The 21366-nt window shown below is 45.3% G+C and overlaps 2 protein-coding genes and 3 non-coding genes across 7 annotated transcripts; 4 read left to right on the top strand and 1 right to left on the bottom strand.

The window, feature by feature from the left end:
* Positions 1-2719: 2719 nt before the first annotated feature.
* On the bottom strand, positions 2720-2801 carry TRNAS-GCU (transfer RNA serine (anticodon GCU)). Its single transcript has one exon. It is a non-coding gene; the product is annotated as a tRNA-Ser (tRNA).
* A 2420-nt stretch (positions 2802-5221) lies between these two features.
* Positions 5222-8215, top strand: LOC109763304 (uncharacterized). Of its 3 annotated transcripts, none has more exons than XM_020322145.4 (5): positions 5222-5372; positions 5532-5593; positions 5696-5773; positions 7643-7747; positions 7845-8215. In XM_020322145.4, the coding sequence occupies exons 2-5, from the start codon at positions 5570-5572 to the stop codon at positions 7959-7961; spliced, it is 324 nt and encodes a 107-aa protein (XP_020177734.1). In that variant the 5' UTR covers positions 5222-5372; positions 5532-5569; the 3' UTR covers positions 7962-8215. The 3 variants fall into 3 exon arrangements, with proteins under 3 accessions (XP_020177734.1, XP_020177735.1, XP_020177733.1); XM_020322146.4 differs by having other exon boundaries at positions 5241-5372; positions 5699-5773; XM_020322144.4 differs by having other exon boundaries at positions 5241-5372; positions 5532-5773.
* A 565-nt stretch (positions 8216-8780) lies between these two features.
* TRNAC-GCA (transfer RNA cysteine (anticodon GCA)) lies at positions 8781-8852 on the top strand. Its single transcript has one exon. It is a non-coding gene; the product is annotated as a tRNA-Cys (tRNA).
* Positions 8853-11991: 3139 nt separating this feature from the next.
* Positions 11992-12063, top strand: TRNAC-GCA (transfer RNA cysteine (anticodon GCA)). Its single transcript has one exon. It is a non-coding gene; the product is annotated as a tRNA-Cys (tRNA).
* Positions 12064-18093: 6030 nt separating this feature from the next.
* On the top strand, positions 18094-20586 carry LOC109763301 (silicon efflux transporter LSI2). The gene is made up of 2 exons (XM_020322142.4): positions 18094-19356; positions 19881-20586. Exons 1-2 carry the CDS (start codon positions 18201-18203, stop codon positions 20147-20149), a joined length of 1425 nt encoding a protein of 474 aa, XP_020177731.1. The 5' UTR covers positions 18094-18200; the 3' UTR covers positions 20150-20586.
* Positions 20587-21366: the final 780 nt, after the last annotated feature.

The following is a 21366-nucleotide window of genomic DNA, read 5'->3' on the forward strand; positions in this document are numbered from 1 at the left end:
CAAGCCAACGTTCGGCGACCCCGAGAAACGGGTCTGGCCGTCGTGCCTTGGCGGAGGAAAGCCGGGCGACATGGGTGCGGTCCGCGATGTCGGCGACTGGCAGTGCGGAGGCCGGGTGACTGACGAGCCTGTGCTCGCCGGGCCGACGGCCGCTGCAGGGAAACCGGCCGGCCGGACCATGCCAAGCATGAGGAGGGCGTGCGCTTTGTTGACGATGTCCTCCTTCTCGTCGACCGCGGCCTTGCGCCGCGCGGCCTCCATCGCATCGCGCTCGGCGGCGAACTTGGCCGCGGCGGCATTGACCTTGACGGCTGCTCTCCGGCCCCTCCTCTTCACCGATTCCGCATCCAACTTGGCGATCTCCTCCGGCGTGCACTCCGACCACGGCTTCCTTGGCGCCTTAGCCGCCTTCTTCTTCACCTTTCTTGGCGAGTCGTCGGCCAGGCCGCCGGAATTCGGCTGGGCGTCGGCCATGGACGGGGGAGAGAGGGGGCGGCGGGAGGGACGTGGAAGGGTTTGGGGGAAATGGCGCCAAATGGGGCGTGTGGGGGGGGGGGTTGGTTTCTCCCACCGACAGGCGGGCCAGGGGAGGACAAGCGCGCATCCTGCCCGTCCGCATGCTGTCCGTTTCATCCTAAAACCGGCGCAAACATGGGCCGGGGATGGGTCGAAGACAGACACAAAACGGACAAAAGTCCGTTTTCGCCCCCGCGCTGGGCCGTCTGGTTTGTCTGTTTTACCCCAAACAGACGGGGGCGGACAGGATGGGGTCGCGCGGTGGAGTTGGCCTTAGGAGGTTGTCGTTTGTGCTGTGTGTCTGGCTCTACCGTCCACACCACACACCACCACCGCCTGCCGGCGCTTGTTAATTCTCTAATTAGGAGTACAAATTAACAACAACAAAATTAGCATGCGCGAGTAATAACCTCAGCACATACTGCCAAGTGTGGCACCCCTTTTCTCGCTGTCGCGTGATTCTCCTCCATCTCCTCGGTGCGTCGCAGCTGCCCGCTTAGCCTAGTACAGTAGTACTCCTACGTAGTAAGAATAAGAAGTCTCTTCCTTTTCATTTCCTTTCTTCTTTTGTCCCGGCCCCGTCAACATTTTTTTTTTCAGGCTCCTATTCCAGTTTCCACAGCAAAGAACGGCTGTCGTGGCGGATCAAACCGCAGGCGCATGCACGTGTACGAAGCATGCATGCAGCCAAGTGCACGTGTACCTACTCGTTTTCTGTTGTTGGGGGAAAAGACAATGTGTACTGGCACACGGGCGGACCACTGAGTACTTACATACGTACATAAAAGTACGTGCGCATGCTGTAGAAATACCGGTATCTACTACAAAGACGCTTTGCTAATACTTACGTACTTTCTTTATGGTCCATCGGTTGGGTTGGAGCCTTTTGCAAAAGGCTACTAGCTTCTTTATTTCTTTCCTGTACGATGAATGAAATTCTGGGCCTGCCTGCCTGCCTGCCTGCCTCGGTCGCTTTTCATCGCACACAGGAGGCAGGACCGTGTACGTGCAACATATAATTAAGCTAGCTGCTTGCATGGCTTTGATTGATCAGTTAGGTTAGGTGCGTCCCTTCCTTTTGGCGTCAGGTTAATTACTTACTGCATGGTCTTTTGAAGATGAGTGATAATTTGTGAGATGATGATTGTATGATGATCAGGACGATCAGCTGACAAGCAAGTCGTCGTTAGCGGGCGGGCGGGCGAGGTCTATAATGCATGGCTGAGGTGGCGCGCGCGAAGACACGCAAGCAAGTTGTTGAGCGAGGGATGCCCCGTCCGTCCGTCCACATGCGTTTGCCGCTTAGTTTCCTCTTGTGCTGTTGGAGTGTCCCCGTCAGCCAACACAAGCGTGCGCCCGTCAACCGATCAATGATATGTATATGTCCGGATGGAGTTGGTGTGGTTTCGGTATGTATGATCCACGTGCCCGACTCAACGTGCATGCATGCACCCAGCTCGATCCACCGCTTGACACCATCCATCCACTACGATCCATCCAGCAGGAAAGATCGGTCGAGAGTGCAGCGAATTACTTACACAGCTTGAGTTCAGTCGGTCTGTATAAAAACAAATGCATACGTGTAGGTACGTATATGATTGATTAGCTTAGGCATCGCCATCCAAGTTGCCATGATAATGTATACTCCTATTTGTGTCAAGTTGTAGGTGTGTAGCGGCGGGCGAGGCTTGCTTGGCTGGGTTGCCATGTGGCATCGTCAAGTCACAGATTAATAGACAGACAGATTGCGCATGAGGCGTACAGCTGACCCATGCACGATGCGTCGCGTACAATGATAGTGCTAGCTGCCACTCGATTATGGTCATGCAAGTACGCAATACTGTAAACCAAACAGTACGCCAAAAGCAATAACAAAGTGTTGATCCCAGAACAAAGAGGAAAAAATCCCATAAACACACACACACACACACACACACACACACACACACACACAGAGAGCACCCCCGTGCTCAAAAACACCCAAAGGACACCCGTTATGGATCACTTCTTCTGAGAAAGAAATGTTGCTGATTTGCTTTTTAAAATTTTTATTTTGAGGCAAGATTTGCTTTTTTTAGAGAGAGAAAGAAATGTTGCTGCTGATGGTCCAAGACTGTCATTCGGTAGGCCCAAGGGCAACCAGAGAGACACGTTAGTAATTGTGGCCCATCAAGAAAAAAAGGAGGGGAAACGAAAAAAGAAACGACGCCTGAGAGATTCGAACTCTCGCGGGGAAACCCCATGTACTTAGCAGGCACACGCCTTAACCACTCGGCCAAAGCGTCGCTTGGTGACCATTCTTCGAATGGAACACTGTCATACACAGGGGACGACGCAAAGCACTTGAGAGAGACTAATAGTTGGAGGAAGCATGCACCCATGTAAGCATACAAGTTGTCAACATCTGAAACCAAATGTACTCCTTACTTTCCTAACAACCTGTTACCTTTGGGCTTTGGGCAGTACTGTCCCATAAAGGCATGCATAACCAAGTCTCTCTCAGGTCACATGTACAAGGAAATTGCTGTGCGGACGATCTTTCATGCACGATTTTGTGCATAACATGTTTCTGAAGCCACACAATTTTTTCTTCAAAAAAGGCAATCCAATGGTGTATGTGACTTATCATGTGTGGATCGTCCATGAATTCATCGTCTGCCTAGCAGTGCTCCTTGTACAAACCATGGATTCCGAGCACTAGTGCACTTTCCAAGCATCCAAGCATGGATTCCAACCATTGTTAATAAAAATCGAAAAGCTTTTTACTACGCCATCGGTCCATGTTAGCTTTGGTCCATAATCTGAAATATATCTGTCATTGTAACTGTTTGGAAGAGCACAACCATGAGGGAGTCAAATATCTACAAGTACTTTAATCTGTACACTATATTCAAAAGGTCCACATATTTTTTTAGTGTAGTGCAATTAGTGTTGAAGAGGACATAAGAGCATCTCCGATAGCTGGGAAATGCCCTTTGGTTACTGGGTGGATATATACACCCGATATAATTAAAAAGTCGAAGAAGTTCATAAGTTTTTTAAACAAGGCTGACTTTTTTTTGCACTAGTATATAACTTTTTTTGAATAAAAAAATTCCGTGACTTCATGGAAAAAAATAGTAATTTATTGCTATATACAAGCCACTATTCACACTTTTTACCTATTTTTTCTTAAGTCAACGGGCTTTTTTTTTCTTTCGTGGGATATTTTTACGAGTACAATGAAAGGTCAAGTTTATTTCAAAAATATTTTCAGATAATTGACCTTTTTTTCATGTAGGGTGTATATACACCCAAGAACCAAACTTTACTGTCCTCCAATAGCTGCCCTATTTTAGCGCACTTGGAGGCAAAAAAAACCCTCTCCAACAGCAGCCCGACCATAATTTTTTTGGGCAACCCTAAAATGGGCACCAATTGCTGCAAATATACATCACTTAGGCGGCTGTCGCAAACTGACGCGACGCCCAATCGCAGCACTTTCGCTCCCGTGTGTGACCGGTTGCGGCACCTCCGCCCGCCCGCCGGCTACTGAATCCAGCAGTGAAGTTCAACTCAACAAAATTCATGCTTTGATTTTTGTTTCCTTGCAAGATGGCCGTTGCATGTTTGGTTCCGCACGCATCTCAACGAACCTCCTCTCGAGTGAACGTAGTTCTTGTCGGACCTAGCTCGCCAGCCGGTCTAGCTTTGCTTTCATCAAAGCAACCAAGCTGGCCACCTCCCTGCTGTTCCATGTACGCTCGACCATCGTACAAAGTCATGATGGGTTCCCCACATCTCTTCAAAACAAAATGGCTTGTCCTCAACTATCCTCTTGTTTGAAGCTTCAACTTCATTACATAACACAATAGGGCAGTCGTCCTATTTTGCAGCCACCAAGTGACGCAGTGACGCAAAGGGAAACATAGAATTCAAGCTGGCTGTCACCAAAGCCCTGTCAAGTCCAACTTGACAGAATTGTCGTCCACTAAATCTTTTTTGAAAGCTTATTCGAGATCATCGAGTCCACGTAGATCCACCGCCTCCCTAAATCCTACCATCTGAGCCATATCTCTCGAATTAGGTCCCATTTGTTCCTCTCTCCGACACCTCATTGAAATCTCCAACCCAAAGCCACGAAAGTGTAGATTCACCCGGTAGTCAAGCCATCGTGTCCCAAATCTGCTGGCAAGGCTTTTGTTAGCCCCGCCATAGAAGCATGTTAACCTCCATTCTCCCTTCCTACTTCTGACACAACCGCATTAGTATGGTATTTTGAAAAACTCTTGACCCGTAAATTAACTCCATCCCGTCAAAACACACCAATACCATCACTTCTACTCCCACTACCCACAGCAAAACCATCATCAGAACCCAACTTCGTCGTCAAGCCTTCCACTCTCTGTTTTGACAATTGAGCCGGCCCACAAATACTTTTTTTGAGGGGATAGTCCCCAAATAACTAAGAAGCGGCTTTGGACCGTGATCTCGCAGCTGAATTTTTTTCTTGAGGCATGACTCGCAGCTGATTTTATTTTTGAGGGAACGTCGCAGCTAATTAAAAAACGTGCTTCGTTCGGCTTCGGCCTTTTGTTCCCGTGGAAAAACTGTCCAGAGAGCCCAGATAAACAAAAAAGGCCTACTTTTTTCTACCCGTGTCTTCGAAACGCCTTCCGGGCCGCTCGGTTCGCGCTGGCGCCGACAATGGAACGAAGCCCACAGGCCCGCGAGAACCCTAGCAAAGAAGCCCCTCCTCCTCTCTCTATCCGGCCGCACCCTCGCCACCGCGCCTCCCCTCCCCAAAACTTGGCCCCGCCTCCTGCCGCCACCCTCCGTCCTCGCCGCGCCTCCGCCGTTCCGCCCCGGGTTTTCAGGTACGAGGTCCTCTCCACCCATCTCCTAGCCCGGTCCCGCCTCCTCCATCCCGAGGGACGACGCGCCGCCCCTGACGAGCAGCAGCCGCCGAAACCTAGGGTTTACTCGCCGTGCGGATCTCTCACTGCCGCCGCTGATTCGGGTTGTTCCGTGCGCAGGTCGCCGGCCTTCGCCCCGTCAGCCAGCCGTCGCGTCCATGGCGGAGGTAGCGCCCGTCGATGTAAGAATCCAGCAGCTCTCGCAACTTATTAGAGCCACAGGCCTTCCCATGCATCGCAGCTTACTGACACGGTCGTTGGTTCTGTCTTTGTTTTGCTTGCAGCAGGGGAAGAAGGAGGAGGAGGAGTTCAGCACGGGGCCCCTCTCCATTCTCATGCTCAGCGTCAAGAACAACACTCAGGTTGGTTTGGTCTGGTTGACTTCTTGCCTCTGTTGGTTGAGATCCCAGCTTAGCAAGGACCAATTTTCTGTACTACTCCGTATTTACTGTCTGTCTGCATATCTGTTTGTATTGAACACCTGACCTTCTGGAGAGCTGGTGTTCACCGTTGTGCGTGTACTTGCTAAAGAAATCAATCGACTTAGTTGCCTGTGATCCCGTCGTGCAAGCGAACACTAGTTTCCCTTTCCCTCCTAGTGCTACAAAGCTAAGCGCACCATCGCGTAAATGTGTGAGTAATTAACCATTGTGGTGCGGCCTTTTGTCAAATGCCTTTGGTAATAGTGTGGCACTGCAAAGTTAAATGTACCATCATGTACATGAGAATTTAACTACTGCAAAACTAAATTCACAATCGTGTAATAATTAGTAAATACAATGGTTTCTCTGCACCCTTTTGTCAATCAATTGCCCTTTGTAACAGTATTGTCCTCTTTGTACTGCAAAGTTAAACGCAATAACGTGTAATATGTGAGTAATTAACCATCTCGTTGTCACAGATTTTAGCTCGCTTGATGTGACTATGATTGCAAGTAAACTGGTTATTTTCTTCTACTCTGTAACAAATATGGAAAAACTAGATTTCTAGGCGATTGCACTTGCACTGACCTTAGTCTGTTTGCAGACTTCCATCAATTGCCTTTGGTAATAGTGCTGTTCTCTTAGTACTGCAAAGTTCAATGCATCTTCGTGTAATATATGAGTAAATACTATAGTTTCCCTGCACCCTTTCCTCAACCAAACCACCTTTGGTAATAGTGTTCCCTTCTCAGTGCTGCAAAGTTAAATGCATCAACACATATATGATTATTTAGATTTTAGCTTGCCCGATGTGATTATGATGTAAACTGCAAGTGCACTTATTATTTTTTCTACTCGGCAACAAATACGGGAAAAGTAGACCTCTAGGTGACTGCACTTGCACTGACCATAGATGAGTAAGGGAGTGTTTGGATCCAAGGCAAAAGCCAAACTAGCCTTGCTAGGCAAGGCTGGGCATTTGGTATGGGCAACTAAATCTGGCTTTTGATGGCAATTTAGCCCATAACTGCCGCTAAATCCTTGCCTGTGAAGGAGGGCCGATTTGGCTCCCTCACCCGGCAAACGAACAAGCACAGAAAAAACAACGTGAAACGTGTGTGCACCCATAACGTAACTTCCATGTGATGGGTCGTGGTCCACGATGCACCGCTCCCATGGTTCCCTTTCACGATATACTCTCGGACAAGTTGCACGCTGCAACCAAACACCCAGCTTTGCTCCTATGAGCCCTTGCTCAAATCGGCTAGTAAAATCTTACCTAGCTAAGCAAGGCTAGCTAATGAACCAAACATACCCTAATTAACCATAGTTTTGGTGCAGCCTTTCGTGAGATGCCTTTGGTAATGTGTAGCACTGCAAAGTTAAATGCACCATCGTTTATATAAGTAGTTACTAAGTATGAACCGTAGTTTCTGTGCAGCCTCTCATCAGGTGCCCTTGTGATAGTGCTGCTATCTTAATGCTGAGAAGTTGAATTCAGAATTGTGTAATAATGAGTAAATATGATAGTTTCTCTGCTCCTTTTTGTCAGTCAATTGCCCTCTGTAACAGTGCCGTCCTCTTGGTACTGCAACCTTGAATGCATCAAGGTGAAATGTATCTGTAACCAACCATCTTGTTGTCACAGATTTTAGCTTGCTTATGATGTACTCCTTCCGTCTCATAAAGTCATAATATAAGACGTTTTTTGACACTAATAGGTGACTGCACTTGCACTGACTGTAGCCTGCAGGTGATGTTTTCCATGTTATAAGTTGTTCTAATGATGTATCCTCTCTTCTGCCTTAGGTGCTTATCAACTGCAGGAACAACAAGAAGTTGCTTGGTCGCGTGAGGGCATTTGATCGTCATTGCAACATGGTTCTTGAGAACGTCAGGGAGATGTGGACTGAGGTATGTGGTGGCAACAACATCCGACCCGTTAAATGCACCGTTTCCTTGTCTTGTCTTGTATTGCTGCGTCCACTAACATCCATTCCGCTCGTTACAGGTTCCAAAGACTGGTAAAGGCAAGAAGAAGGCTCTCCCGGTGAACAAGGACAGGTTCATAAGCAAGATGTTCCTCCGTGGGGATTCGGTCATCATCGTCCTCAGGAACCCGAAATGAGTTTGACGACTCGGCGTAAACCAGAAGAGCCTCTTTTCTCTATGCTGCTGTTAGTTTGTATGCCGAATGCTCTGGATCTGGGAGTGTGTAAGACAGTTATCAAGCAAGCATTGCCTGTACTGATTAATGGTTTGGTGCTGTAGTCTGGATGTAATGAATTCACGTCTTTTGTAGTATCTAATCTAACAACGTGCACTGGTAGCCTCTGTTCGGATCATCAATATGTCTGCTGGAGAGAGTTTTCAGTTTCAGAATGTTTTGTTTGCGTTCCATTGAGTTTGTGAATCGGTAGTTGCCCATTCTGTCGTATTGTGATATGATATATTGATTGTTCATATCATATTGTAGTGCAATCCATTTGCCTGGTACCTTTTGGATGTCAAATACCGAGGGCTCCTTCGATTCACAGGATTTGTATCCTTGGGGATATTTTCAGTTTAAATCAGGAGTCATTTGCACTATATTTTGGAGAAGCATTTTCATCCACTCAAACCGTGGAGTTCGTTTGCCTTTGTTGTGCTATCAAACACTCTTCTGCACAAATTTCTCTTACAGGTTACATGAGTAATTTTGTGTTTTACCTTTTTCTATGAATCAAAAGAGGCCATAAGACCCTTTTTCCTGTGAATCAATGAGGCCGTATAGTCTAAGGAGGAGGATTTTTTTTCACATTATCAGATATAAGATGTCCATTGTGTCTTTTTTTCAAAAAAGGAAAAGAAATTGAGGCCATAAAGAACGTGGCTAAACAGTGAAGCAAAGAAATCAATGCCTGGAGTTTACTATGTATAGTCGGGATACATGGAATCTCTCATCCAAGGGTCCATAGCTCAGTGGTAGAGCAATTGACTGCAGATCAATAGGTCACCGGTTCGAACCCGGTTGGGCCCTTCTCTTCATTAAATTTTTTCCTTTTTTTTTTGTGAAATTTGCCACGCTATTACACCTTAGTTAGTCTAACATGTAGGCCCCAATTCCCAATGGATATACAGGGGAATAACATGTGGGTCCCAATTCCCAAAGGCAGATGATGAGACTAATGACCATGCACCGATGAGATAATGGCTTCATTCATTCGTTCGTTCATACATCTGATTCAGCAGCTGGCATGAATGATAACCTTAACAGTAGTACTCCCTCCGTCCGGAAATACTTGTCGGAGGAATGGATGTATGTAGACGTATGTATTTCCGGACGGAGGGAGTAGTACACTGTACCAGCAAAAGAAAGAAAGAAGGAACAATGCAGATTAGGTGAGGAACTAGTGATTGATTGACTCCTTGCATCAAGGGAAGGAGGATGTTGGTGCTGACGCTGCAGGATTTGGATTTCACACAAGACATAGCTTAAGATAAGACATGAACGATGGCTCATGTCGGTCGTGTGTAATGATTCTGCAACTGAAACTAATGCACTCGCAAACTCATGGGTGGGTGGTATCACGTGGGTGAGAGTTAGCCATCGAGTAAAACAAACCCGCTTTCAGTCGTGATGGACGAAAACGATCATATTTTTGATAAAAAGGGAGATTTTGTTGACTCTGTTTACGTTGGACCGATCCGAAACAAACATAACGAGTTCATGCCACACATGAGTAAGCAGTAACAACACGTAGATATGTACGAACACAACAATCAAATACCTAGGTCATTTTTGCCAATATAAGAAAGCACTCCCTTTGTTCCAAAATACTTGTCGTGGTTGAACAAAAACCACAACAAGTATTTTCGAACGGAGAGAGTATAAGCTTTTGAAATCTAACCAACCCAAACTTTTCACCTAACTATCTTTCAAAGACGAGGAATCAAATTGGACTCTTGAAAATTTAGCTTCAATGTAGTTAATGATTGCATTTGGTCCCCTCTAATGCATAGTTTTTCAGTATATCCCACACACCCACCTATATTCTTCGGTTGCATTACATTTGCGAGACATATGCATTCACAGAACTTTTGTTTTTCTACATAGCTAATTAAGTACTTTGAGAAGCAAACATATCAAATTACATATGTTCTTCTTTTTAATGTTGTAACAACAATAATAATTGTATTACTATGAGAAATATGGACAATTTTTGACGTGATTATGTCACTTGCAGTGTCAACATATGCATCGAATTACTGCAACATATAATGGTTTCTCTGTGTAAAATATGATTATTTAAAAGGATGCTAAAAAATGCATCAAATTACTGCAACATATAATGGTTTTTGATTGACTCCTTGCATCAAAGGGAGGAGGATGTTGGTGCTGACGCTGCATGATTTCACACAAGACATAGCTTAAGATAAGACATGAACGATGGCTCATGTCGATCGTGTGTAATCATTCTGCAACTGAAACTAATGCACTCACTCATTGGTGGGTGGTATCACGTGGGTGAGAGTAAACCACCGAGTAAAACAAAACCGCTTTCAGTCGTGATTGACGAAAACAATCATGTTTTTGATAAAAGGGGAAGATTTTATTGACGCTGCTAACGTTGAATCGATCTGAAACGAACATAAAGAGTTCATGCCAGTTGCCGGGCATGTGTTCGTAGGAACAACACGTAGGTATGTATGGACACAATATGACAACAATCAAATATCTAGGTCATTTTCTTTGTATACCAACATAGGAAAGCATAAGCTCCTGGAATCCAACCAATGCAAACTTCATTAGAGTTTGCTTCGGTACACCCTTAAAAAGGTTGTTGCCATATTAGCCTGCAGATCAAACATATTTAATAGATTCATTTGGATACACAAGTCTATATTATCCTTTTTGATTGAAGGGGTACCTTCTAATCTTCATCTTTAATCTGTATTGAATTCTGTAAACATTTCTTGGCGTGGGGGGGGGGGGGGGGGGGGGGTTGTACCAAAGCGAAGTTCATTATTCAAATGGTGAGGAATTAAACTGGACTCTTGAAAATTTAGCTTGAAGATATGTAGTTAATGATCGCATTTGGTCCACTCTAATGCACAACTTTTATTCCTTTGGTTGAATTACATTTGTGAGAAATATGCATACACACAACTTTTTTTTTATACGTAGCTAATTAAGTACTTTGAGAAACAAACATATCAAATTACATATGATCCTTTCTTTTAATGTTGTACAATACTAAGAACAATAATAACTGTATTACTATGAAGAAATATGGACAATTTTTTGATGTGATTATGTCATATGCAATGTCGGTTCTATGGATCGAATTATTGGACCATATAATGATTTCTATGTCTGAAATGTGAGTATTCAAAAGGATACTAACAAAATACATGCATTGCATTTTATGTATCTGATTGGAATGAACTTTTGACCCGTGACCATGTAGAACATGGTCACCTGTTTTCATGGTAAGTTGCAGCCGATTTCCCCCTTCCCTTTCCTAGTATCTTTAGGCATGTATGTAGTATGTACAAGAGAAATGAAAAACACATAAAGCCAATAAAAGCCAGTCTCCTAGTATTTAACCCAAGAATTCACAAAAACATCGCTATTATGCAAAAAATGTGCAATTGCACTATTTAAAAAATGACCAACTAGTTAAATATATCGCAATTGCACAATTTTAAAAACGACCAATTGATTATATGCAAAAGAGTGCAGTTACCACCATTTTTGTGTAATTTTTAAAATACCAACTAGTTGTATACATACTAAAAAACAAATACCCCCTCTGTTCCTAAATATAAGTCTTGTTAGAGATTCCACAACAAACTACATACAGATGTATATAGACATACTTTAGAGTGTAGATTCACTCATTTTGCTCCGTATGTAGTCCATAGTGGAATACATAAAAAGACTTATATGTAGGAACGGAGGGATCGAGTATATATTTTGAATATATGTTTTTTTAATATCAAAACCCTTCCAAGAGTAAAATAAAAACACACGTAACATAGAACAACACTCCACTCTTTTCACAAAAGAAGAAGAAGCAAACATGCCACATTTCCGCACTATCAATCGTTGAATTAAGGATCGTTAATTAATCATCACAAAATAAGATAGTCAATTTCGACTAATTCCCGAAAGAGGGTCCATAGCTCAGTGGTAGAGCAATTGACTGCAGATCAATAGGTCACCGGTTCGAACCCGGTTGGGCCCTTACTTTGTACTCTTTTTCGTGTTCCTTCTTTTTGTTAAGTTTGCCACGGCATCAGCCTACCATTTTTATACTACATGGTAAGATAAGAAGAAAATAACATCATTTCACAGAACATGTGGGTCCGAATTCCCAATGGAGTAGGAGATAACGTTCATGGAGCAAGTAGTTTTGCCAACACAAAACAAAAGGAGATAACCGGCCCAGGACACCTGAAATCAATGGAGCTAAGCAAGGGAAATGAGTGAGATAATGACCATGCATCTGATGGATGAGCATGAATGAGAACCTTAACAGTAGACTGTACACCCAGCAAAAGAAAGAAGAGCCAGATTAGGTGAGGAAGTAGTGACTGACTTCTTGTAGGACTTGGGGAGGATGCTGGTGCTGACGCAGGCCCCACAAGTCGCTGGGTGAAGAAGATTTGTAGCTCAAGACATCACTGATGGCCCATCTCGACCATGTGTAAGTGTAATCATTCTGCAACTGAAACTGATGCACTCCCACATGGTTGGGTGGTATCACGTGGGTAAGAGTACAAACGATCGAGTACAACGAAACTGATTTCAGTCGCAATCGACGAAAACGATCAGATTTTCGATAAATGGGAGAGGATATATCGACTCCCTTAACGTCAGATCGCGAGGCGAAACAAACATAAAGAGTTCATACACACTGATGCCTGTTATATATTGGGAAAGAAAACTGCATTCAAATACCCAAGTCATTTTTCTTCCTTTATTTAGTACTAATTGTATTAGTTTCAGGTTTTGATACTGGGAAACGGTGAGACCCTCTTATTGCTTAATATACTTTCCCCGCTACCTGAAAAACTCCGGACTCGATGAACTTATCCATGTGTAGAAACGGCGAAAGGCGATCATCCTCCTACGTACGATCCTTTCTATATCGTCTCTAGCTACTTTTTGTTTTTGTTTCGAGACAGACAATGCAAGCAAGTGCTAAAGACAGACAGGGAGCCAAGCTGCCAACATCTGCATGCATGCAGCCAAATCGATCGGGAGGTGCAAAACTAAAGGCACCGTGAAATCTGACGCTGCGTGCACTTACGGCAATACTACATGTTAAGTCATCGATGGGACAACACTAGCTAGTACACACGAATTTTCAGAACCTAGCATATATAGGTTATCTATATCGATCGATGTAGCCCGTCAGGTTAAAAGCGTGGGTCAGACAGAAATACAGAATGTATACTAGTAGCTAGCTAGGCTTTAATCAGAAATGACTGTAATTAAGAAAGATGGGCACTGAGAATAAGTTTTGTGAATCGATCTCTCTTTCTTGTCTGTCCAAAGGCCATTAGTGTGGATTTGGGCCACGTGTAGACAGTACGTTGGATCGATCGATATACATATATGCTAGCTAGCTAGCTGCTAATCCCCACGGGAGCGATCGGAGGCTGTGATCGTCCGACATGTTCAGTCGCCGGCCGGTCGAGCTTGCATATGCCTAGCACTAGTACCAGACAGATAACTACTGCAAGTTGTACGCATTTGCTAGCTCACTAGCTGACCCCTTTTTCTCTGGAGATTAATTAGTAAGTAGAAGCATTTCTTCTCCTTCCCAACTGTCTGTCGGAAACTCTCTGTACACAACCATTCTTTTTTTTTTGAACACAGTACAGAAGCAAGCGCTCATATACACGCGCATACACTCACCCCTATGAACGCACACCCTATCCCTGTGAGCACCTCCGAAAGACTGAGCGGGAACGTCTCCTCCCACTGAATGCGCATCGCCGGAAATCCTGAATGCGCATCGCCGGAAATCCTGAAATAAATTCAGGAATAAATGCGAGCACCAGGACTTGAACCTTGGTGGGCTGGGGATACCACAGTTCCTCTAACCATCCAACCACAGGTTGGCATACACAACCATTCTTAGCTGATCGTGCATGTAGATTTCCTAACTCCTTGCTTGTGCTATTTACCAATTGCATACATGCTATTTTCCAAATTTTACAGGCCTTAGACCACTAAAATCTGGACCCTAGCCCGATAAAATCTTGAAATCTCAGAGGCTCATTTGACTTGAATGATTCTATGTGTACAAATTTTGACCCCACATTGCAAGTGGGCCAAGAAAATACCAATGTATAAAACATATGTGCTCTAATCCTTATTTTGCTCGAAAAAAAAGGTGCTCTAATCCTTATAGCACAAGCAAAGAGAGCAAGAGCGCACACACGCTCACCTGACTCACCCTACCAAACACGTGTCACGTAAATCGAGTTCGAGCCAGTGGTACTCTACCTGTTAGAAGAGTTAACATTTGATTGCTAGTGTAAATCTCTAGGTATATGCGTCAATATATGCTCCAACCTGTTGATGAAACTTTCCTTGTGAAAGGATACATAAGGGAGAGCTTATGTAGAGGAAGGGGCATGGTTGTATATGGCAGGGCATACCTCTCAAACCGCGCCTCTTGAGAACCTGCATCTGTGAGAAGAGAAGACTTTGCAACCAACCCATATGGTTCATATGCGAAAATGCTAGACGCAACTAGTTACTAGTCCGTCATATGTGCTATGATCGTGTTACGACTAGTTTGAATACATGATCGAGGAGGACAAATCAAATCACGCTCCCTTCGTCTAGATACATCCATTTGAGCGACAACTAATTCCGGACCGAGAAAATAGTAGTTTGAACACGCAGTCGAGGAGGACAAATCAGATCATGCGTTTGTGTCCACAATAGTAATTAACTAACCACTTGAGGTAATTAGTAGCCGCCTTAAGAACTACTAAATGTAGATATTTCATGCATGTCGATCGTTAGCTAGATAGTGTGCTGGGAGATCCATCCCACTTGGCGTGCTCCTTGCAGGGCACGTATGGCGCGTGGTGTGTGATATTTCCGGTTCCAGCAAGTTGAGCCAGCTTTTCCCCTTAATTGGCAATTTGGTGATTAGGTTCCCTAATTTATATGCTCACTACCTAGACCACTTGGGAAGCAGTGGAGCTAATCAATCAATTAAACAATTAAACAGTGGTTGAACTTTTTAACCTCATACTGCACTTAGCTAGAGTATTGTGGATCTTCCTACATATGTTCAGCCACTGTTTATTAACGGATATGATCAGTGATTGAGCTTTGCAAAAGCACTACGTACTTAGTTAAGGAACTCGTCGAAAAGGGGAGCTTATTTAAGAAATTAGTACCAAACAAAAGTATGCCACAAACAAATTAAAAGATCCACCATGAGATTTAGGTTTCTTTTGTTGTCTTGGCCGCCTCGTGGGAGTGCAACCGTGCATGCATGCTCACACTTTGCAGAGATCTTTTCGATTTCTTGGTGCACCATAAATATGAAAGTAATAATAAATCTTGTTCTAAACTCCCTCCTTCTAGATGTTTATGCCACACCAAAGTAAAAAAAAAAACCTCTATAGCAAGGGAGCACGGATCTTGATGCAAAGCTGAATGGCCTAGATAGAAGGATGCGCCACTCTCGTCGGTTAAGCAGGCCCCTTTCGTTCCGAAAGGCGATAAAAACCCTAGAGTTTGACATGTGGAAGAGATGTGACATGTGGAGTAGTATTCTTTTGTGTCATCCATGGTTGCTTGCATCATGGCAGCACACACTTGGATCGTGCCGTACACATATATGCCACGCCCCACCACGAAATGTTCCACGACGGATGCCAGACCGACACATCATCCTATTTAATCATATCGCGTTAGCTCTCTCGTGCGTCTAATGCTGGCTAGGGCCAATCGCGTGGGAGTACCGGCTGCGCCCCCTTCTAATCAATCGCACGGTTAACTTAATTATACTAGTTAAAAGATTAATCAACATGTTGATGAAAGGCTGAAGCTGACACTTGCCTAAAGTGCATATAATGAAAGAGAGCAGTCGACTAGAGCCTTATTAACATCTGTACTTTAGCTAGCAGCTAGCTCTGAAAGTGGCAGTGTGGGTTGATTAGTCATACTCCCTTCGTTGCAAATTACTCCCGCCGTAAAGAAATATAATAGGGATCGAGTAATTAAAGTCGTAGTTTTGTGATTTTGTCCTAAGTCAAGCTTTTTTATGTTTGATCGAGTTTGTAGAAAACTGTGCTAATATCGACAATAATATCAAGTTAAAACCCGCAAAAAAAGACAATATCAAGTTGGTTTCATTAGGCTCGTCATGATCTCGATATATTTTCATTACTCCCTCCGTTTCATAATGTAGTGCATATAGATTTTTAAAAAAGTCAAACTTCACAAACTTTGACCAAGTTTGTAGAGAAAAACATCTACATCTAGAATGCCAAACATATATCATTAGATTCATCATAAGACTAGTTTCATATTTATACATTTGATATTGTAGATATAAATAATTTTCTCCGTAAACTTGGTCAAAGTTTGTAAAGTTTGACTTAAAAAAAAATCTATACGCATTACATTATAGAACGAAGGTAGTACTATATGCATTTGATGTTGTAGATATTAGCATATTTTTTCTACACACTTGGTCAAAATTAAGGGCATCTTTGATTCACAGGATTTGGAAAAACGCAGAATTAAAGAAAAATCATAGGATTAAATGACGTCATGCCCTTTTGAATCCTACATGATTTTGACTTGTTTCATTGCACCAGGAAAAAATCGAAAAAATTCTTTTCAAGAGTTTTGAGTGCATGCTAACATTCCTATCAAAGGAAATCTTAGAATTTTTTTTCTATAAATGGTTCAATCGCGTGAATGAACAACCAACATAGAAAAAAAAATCATAAGGATGCCAAATTCAAAATTTCTAGGAAAAATCCTTCAAGTCGAACAGGCCTTGAACAGTCGAACTTAAGACAAAGCTAGAAGTTCCAAGTAACATATACGGGGCTCAACTGCTCCATCTGTCAGCTGGTTTAGCTTGAGGCTCGAACGATGGCCTAACTATCCAGCTAATCAGCGTCAGCGCACGATTAGCACCGACGAGCACGCGCTAATCACTGGTGCCTGACCGTGAGTCGTTAATCCCCCCGTCCTAATCGTGCCAGACCAGCTGGAAAATCATCAGGCAGTAACTAATATACTAGTGGTACATATGTGGTTTTGTGGAGACGAGATGGATCGGGGGTTTGTCGATCAGTCTTTTTGACGATGTGAGCAAAGTGCACTACCTTGACACCTTTTGGAAGCACACTCCATATAGTGTTCGGAGATTGAGCGTCGGCAGCTCCGTGGAGACTGAAGGCTCAGGCTGCCTACCTTTGCCCAATGTCAAGGGTTGATCTATCTGACAACACCCTTTTTTGACAGAATTGATCGGCGATATCTGATAGGCTTTTAGCCAAATCATTTCGAAGATTTCTTAGTTTATCATCAGGATGCATGTGAGTGCCTGCATCTTTATCGCGTTTTCTGAATGAGTGACCTAGCTATGAACAACCGCAGACAATGAGGATGCATTTGGATGCTCGATGAGTAATGAGCATCATGATGCTTTAGTGGGTCGCCGCGGCGCCCCTACCTCGGTGGCGGGCGGCGACAAGCAAGCAAGAGGGAAATGGCATGATCAAGAGGACCAGGTGAAGGGGGTGACCGCGAGGAGAAAAGAGAGGGAGGGGCTCGATGAGACCACACCGACAACAAATAGGTTTTCGGAGAAAGTAGAGGCGTGTGTGTTGTGTGTGTGTGTTGGGGGGGGGGGGGGGGGGGGGTACCCTAAGCCTATGATGCGCCGTACATAGTGCTGTCCAAGTGCAAACATACATTGGTTGGTGATACGTACGTTGTCCAAGTTCATCATATGTATGCATTTTCTTACACCTAGCCAGGAGTAGTAGATAGTTTTGGGCCAATAATATCCCAGTGCAGACGTACATTGGGCGGCGACGGCGTGAGCGGCGCCTTTAGTTTACATTACCCTTTTCATCTCACGCCATTTGACTCTTAGCCCCTTGGCCCCTTGCGCCCTACCCTGCTAGCGACAGTGGAGTGCCGCTCCAACCCTCCATGACCTCACCACCCCGCCAAGCCCTACATATACTACCCCCGATCCACGAGCGTCCTCCTCAGTACAACCCAGCCCAGCCACCACCACCGCTGCATGCAGGCGAGGCCTAGCTAGCTAGTGTCACTAACCAAGCAGAGCACTAACCAGTCTCACACCGGCAGCCAGCCATGGCGCTCGCGTCCCTCCCCAAGGTGGTGCTCGGCTCCTTCGCCTTCGCCATCTTCTGGATGATGGCCGTGTTCCCGTCGGTGCCCTTCCTGCCCATCGGCCGGACGGCGGGCTCGCTGCTCTCCGCCGTGCTCATGATCGTCTTCCACGTGATCAGCCCCGACGACGCCTACGCCTCCATCGACCTCCCCATCCTCGGCCTGCTCTTCTCCACCATGGTCGTCGGCGGCTACCTCAAGAACGCCGGCATGTTCAAGCACCTCGGCACGCTCCTCGCCTGGAAGAGCCAGGGCGGCCGCGACCTGCTCTGCCGCGTCTGCGTCGTCACGGCGCTCGCGTCGGCGCTCTTCACCAACGACACCTGCTGCGTCGTGCTCACCGAGTTCGTGCTCGAGCTCGCCGCCGAGCGGAACCTCCCGGCCAAGCCCTTCCTCCTCGCCCTCGCCTCCAGCGCCAACATCGGCTCCAGCGCCACCCCCATCGGCAACCCGCAGAACCTGGTCATCGCCTTCAACAGCAAGATCTCCTTCCCCAGGTTCCTCATCGGCATCCTGCCGGCCATGCTCGCCGGCATGGCCGTCAACATGGTCATGCTGCTCTGCATGTACTGGAAGGACCTGGAGGGCGTGGCCCCCGACGCGGCCGGCAAGCAGATGTCGGTCGTCGAGGAGGGCGGCCGCTCGCCGTCCGTGGCGTCGCTCAAGAGCCCGCACCCGTTCAACGGCACCACCGCCGACGACGGGAACGAGTCGATGATGGAGGAGAACATCTCGACCAAGCACCCGTGGTTCATGCAGTGCACGGAGCACCGGCGCAAGCTGTTCCTCAAGAGCTTCGCCTACATCGTGACGCTGGGCATGGTGGTGGCATACATGGCCGGGCTCAACATGTCGTGGACGGCCATCACCACCGCCATCGCGCTCGTCGTCGTCGACTTCCGGGACGCCGAGCCTTGCCTCGTCAAGGTCTCCTACTCGCTGCTCGTCTTCTTCTCCGGCATGTTCATCACGGTGAGTGGGTTCAACAAGACGGGGCTGCCGGGCGCCATCTGGAACTTCATGGCGCCCTACTCCAAGGTGGACAGCGCCGGCGGCATCTCCGTGCTCTCCGTCATCATCCTCCTCCTCTCCAACCTCGCCTCCAACGTACCAACAGGTTGTTACACATGCATGCATGGATTTTGTGCAGTACAACACTATGAAAATATATTGATCTAAAAAGGGTGACACTGTGACAAGACAAAGCACTCAAAACAGTGGAAAATATTGATCAATTTCTGCACATTCCAAACTAATCAAAGTAATAGTTAATTATGTTGGGGCGGCTGCAGTTAGCACACGCAGGCATGCATGGTGCATGGTTTTTCTTTTCGAATACAGCGGACCCAAATTGCTATCTAGTCATCACTCACTCACTCAGTAGACTCTAGCTAGCTTAAATAGTTAATTTGGTGTTACTTGTGATAAGTGACCAGTGGCCAGCATCAAAAGACACACAAATCTAGTAATTCTAAGAAGAATATTTTTATCTTCAGTCACTTCAATACTCTAACTATATCACTACTAATCTTATACTCCCTCCGTCCCAAAATAAGTGTCTCGAAGTAGATATGTAAATTGTCCCCCTTCCCCAAAGCTTCGGCGGTGTAAGTGACGGTCCTGTGTTTTTGGTATGTGCAGTGCTACTGATGGGGAACGAGGTGGCGACCGCGGCGGCTCTGATCTCCCCGGCGGCAGTGACTCGGTCGTGGCTGCTGTTGGCGTGGGTGAGCACGGTGGCGGGCAACCTGTCGCTGCTGGGGTCGGCGGCGAACCTGATCGTGTGCGAGCAGGCGCGCCGGGCGCCGCGCAACGCCTACGAGCTCACCTTCTGGAACCACCTCATCTTCGGCGTGCCCTCCACCCTCATCGTCACCGCCGTCGGCATCCCCCTCATCGGAAAGATGTAGCCACCCTATCCATCTACCAACATCGCCCTCACCACCGCCGACGGTCCAACTATATGCAATATACACTTTCCTTATATATACCAGCAGCCTGTACATACGTATGTGCATACACAAGCGTATATACGGGCACTTTGTATGTACGTACGTATAGGTCATAGCCTCCGCTTTCGTATGTGTGTTAATTGCTGTGTGCGTTGTTGATTAATTAGTATATGTATGTATGTATGGTGAGAAGAGAAGGAGAGGGAGATGATTATCACGCACGGTGTGCTAATTAATTAAGCAGTGCACTGTGGACTGTACTGGTGATTAATCTGCATGGATGAATGAATTTGGTTCATCAGATCAGAGAACACATATGTATATATGCAAGTGCAACACATGTGGTTGCATGCATTATGCATATATATATGCCAAGATGTAAGGGAATTTAAGTAATGTTATCTTGTCATCTTGTGTGTGTGTATGTGGCAGGTGGTACTTGAAGAAAAAAGAAAAGAAATCTCTTGTTGGTTCCTCTCCTAATTGTTAATCACTACATAATACGAGCATAAAAATTTCATAAGCTTGTTTGCTACTACTAAAATATACCAAAGTATTGTTAGGCAGCTGTTGGGGGCTCCCAGAGACAGGGAATCAGGTCCTCTGTCTCTTTGTTATAAGAATGGTGACAAGCAAGCGTCTCTTTCCAAAATGGCAAATCTCACTGCCTTTAGTTTTGTACTAGTATAAGAGGCAATCATAGTATCTAAGACCTGCTCTACTGGCATAGTATAATAAATTAACCTCATGCTGTTTGTCTTGCTACCAAGATAGCAGCTACCCAACAGAATATACTCATGCACTACATATGAAGAGGGTATTCCCATCTTGCAAACAAAAGCAATTATTCAGCATCAAGTTTTTTATTATTATTCCAGTGATCAAAGGTTGGGACACAGAGGGGTGGTGAATGCACAGAAGAGTTTTTGCCTTCAAGTCTCATTTATGCTGCTAATATCCCGGTGATTACAAATGTAGCATGTCTGCCATGTACTTGTGGATCAAGCCTCTCCTCACAGTTGAAGCTAAATAGAGTAATTATGAGTGAAATAATGCACGTTTACGCAAGTGTTGATGATGGTCAGTTGGAATTAGCAAGGATCTGTTCTCCAAAAGATGATCATCTCCCCTTTGTAGAAAAAAATAACGGTGGCAAGATTTTAAACCTTGAATCC

Source organism: Aegilops tauschii, chromosome 4 (assembly GCF_002575655.3).
Source record: "Aegilops tauschii subsp. strangulata cultivar AL8/78 chromosome 4, Aet v6.0, whole genome shotgun sequence".
NCBI lineage: Eukaryota > Viridiplantae > Streptophyta > Magnoliopsida > Poales > Poaceae > Aegilops > Aegilops tauschii.

Bases quoted from the DNA above. Each gene is read 5' to 3' on its own strand.
- LOC109763304 (XM_020322144.4), top strand. From the start codon at position 5,570: ATGGCGGAGGTAGCGCCCGTCGATGTAAGAATCCAGCAGCTCTCGCAA. The intron at 5,774-7,642 runs GTTGGTTTGGTC...CTTCTGCCTTAG, and splicing joins GCGTCAAGAACAACACTCAG to GTGCTTATCAACTGCAGGAA. The intron at 7,748-7,844 runs GTATGTGGTGGC...CGCTCGTTACAG, and splicing joins TCAGGGAGATGTGGACTGAG to GTTCCAAAGACTGGTAAAGG.
- LOC109763301 (XM_020322142.4), top strand. From the start codon at position 18,201: ATGGCGCTCGCGTCCCTCCCCAAGGTGGTGCTCGGCTCCTTCGCCTTC. The intron at 19,357-19,880 runs GTTGTTACACAT...TGGTATGTGCAG, and splicing joins CGCCTCCAACGTACCAACAG to TGCTACTGATGGGGAACGAG.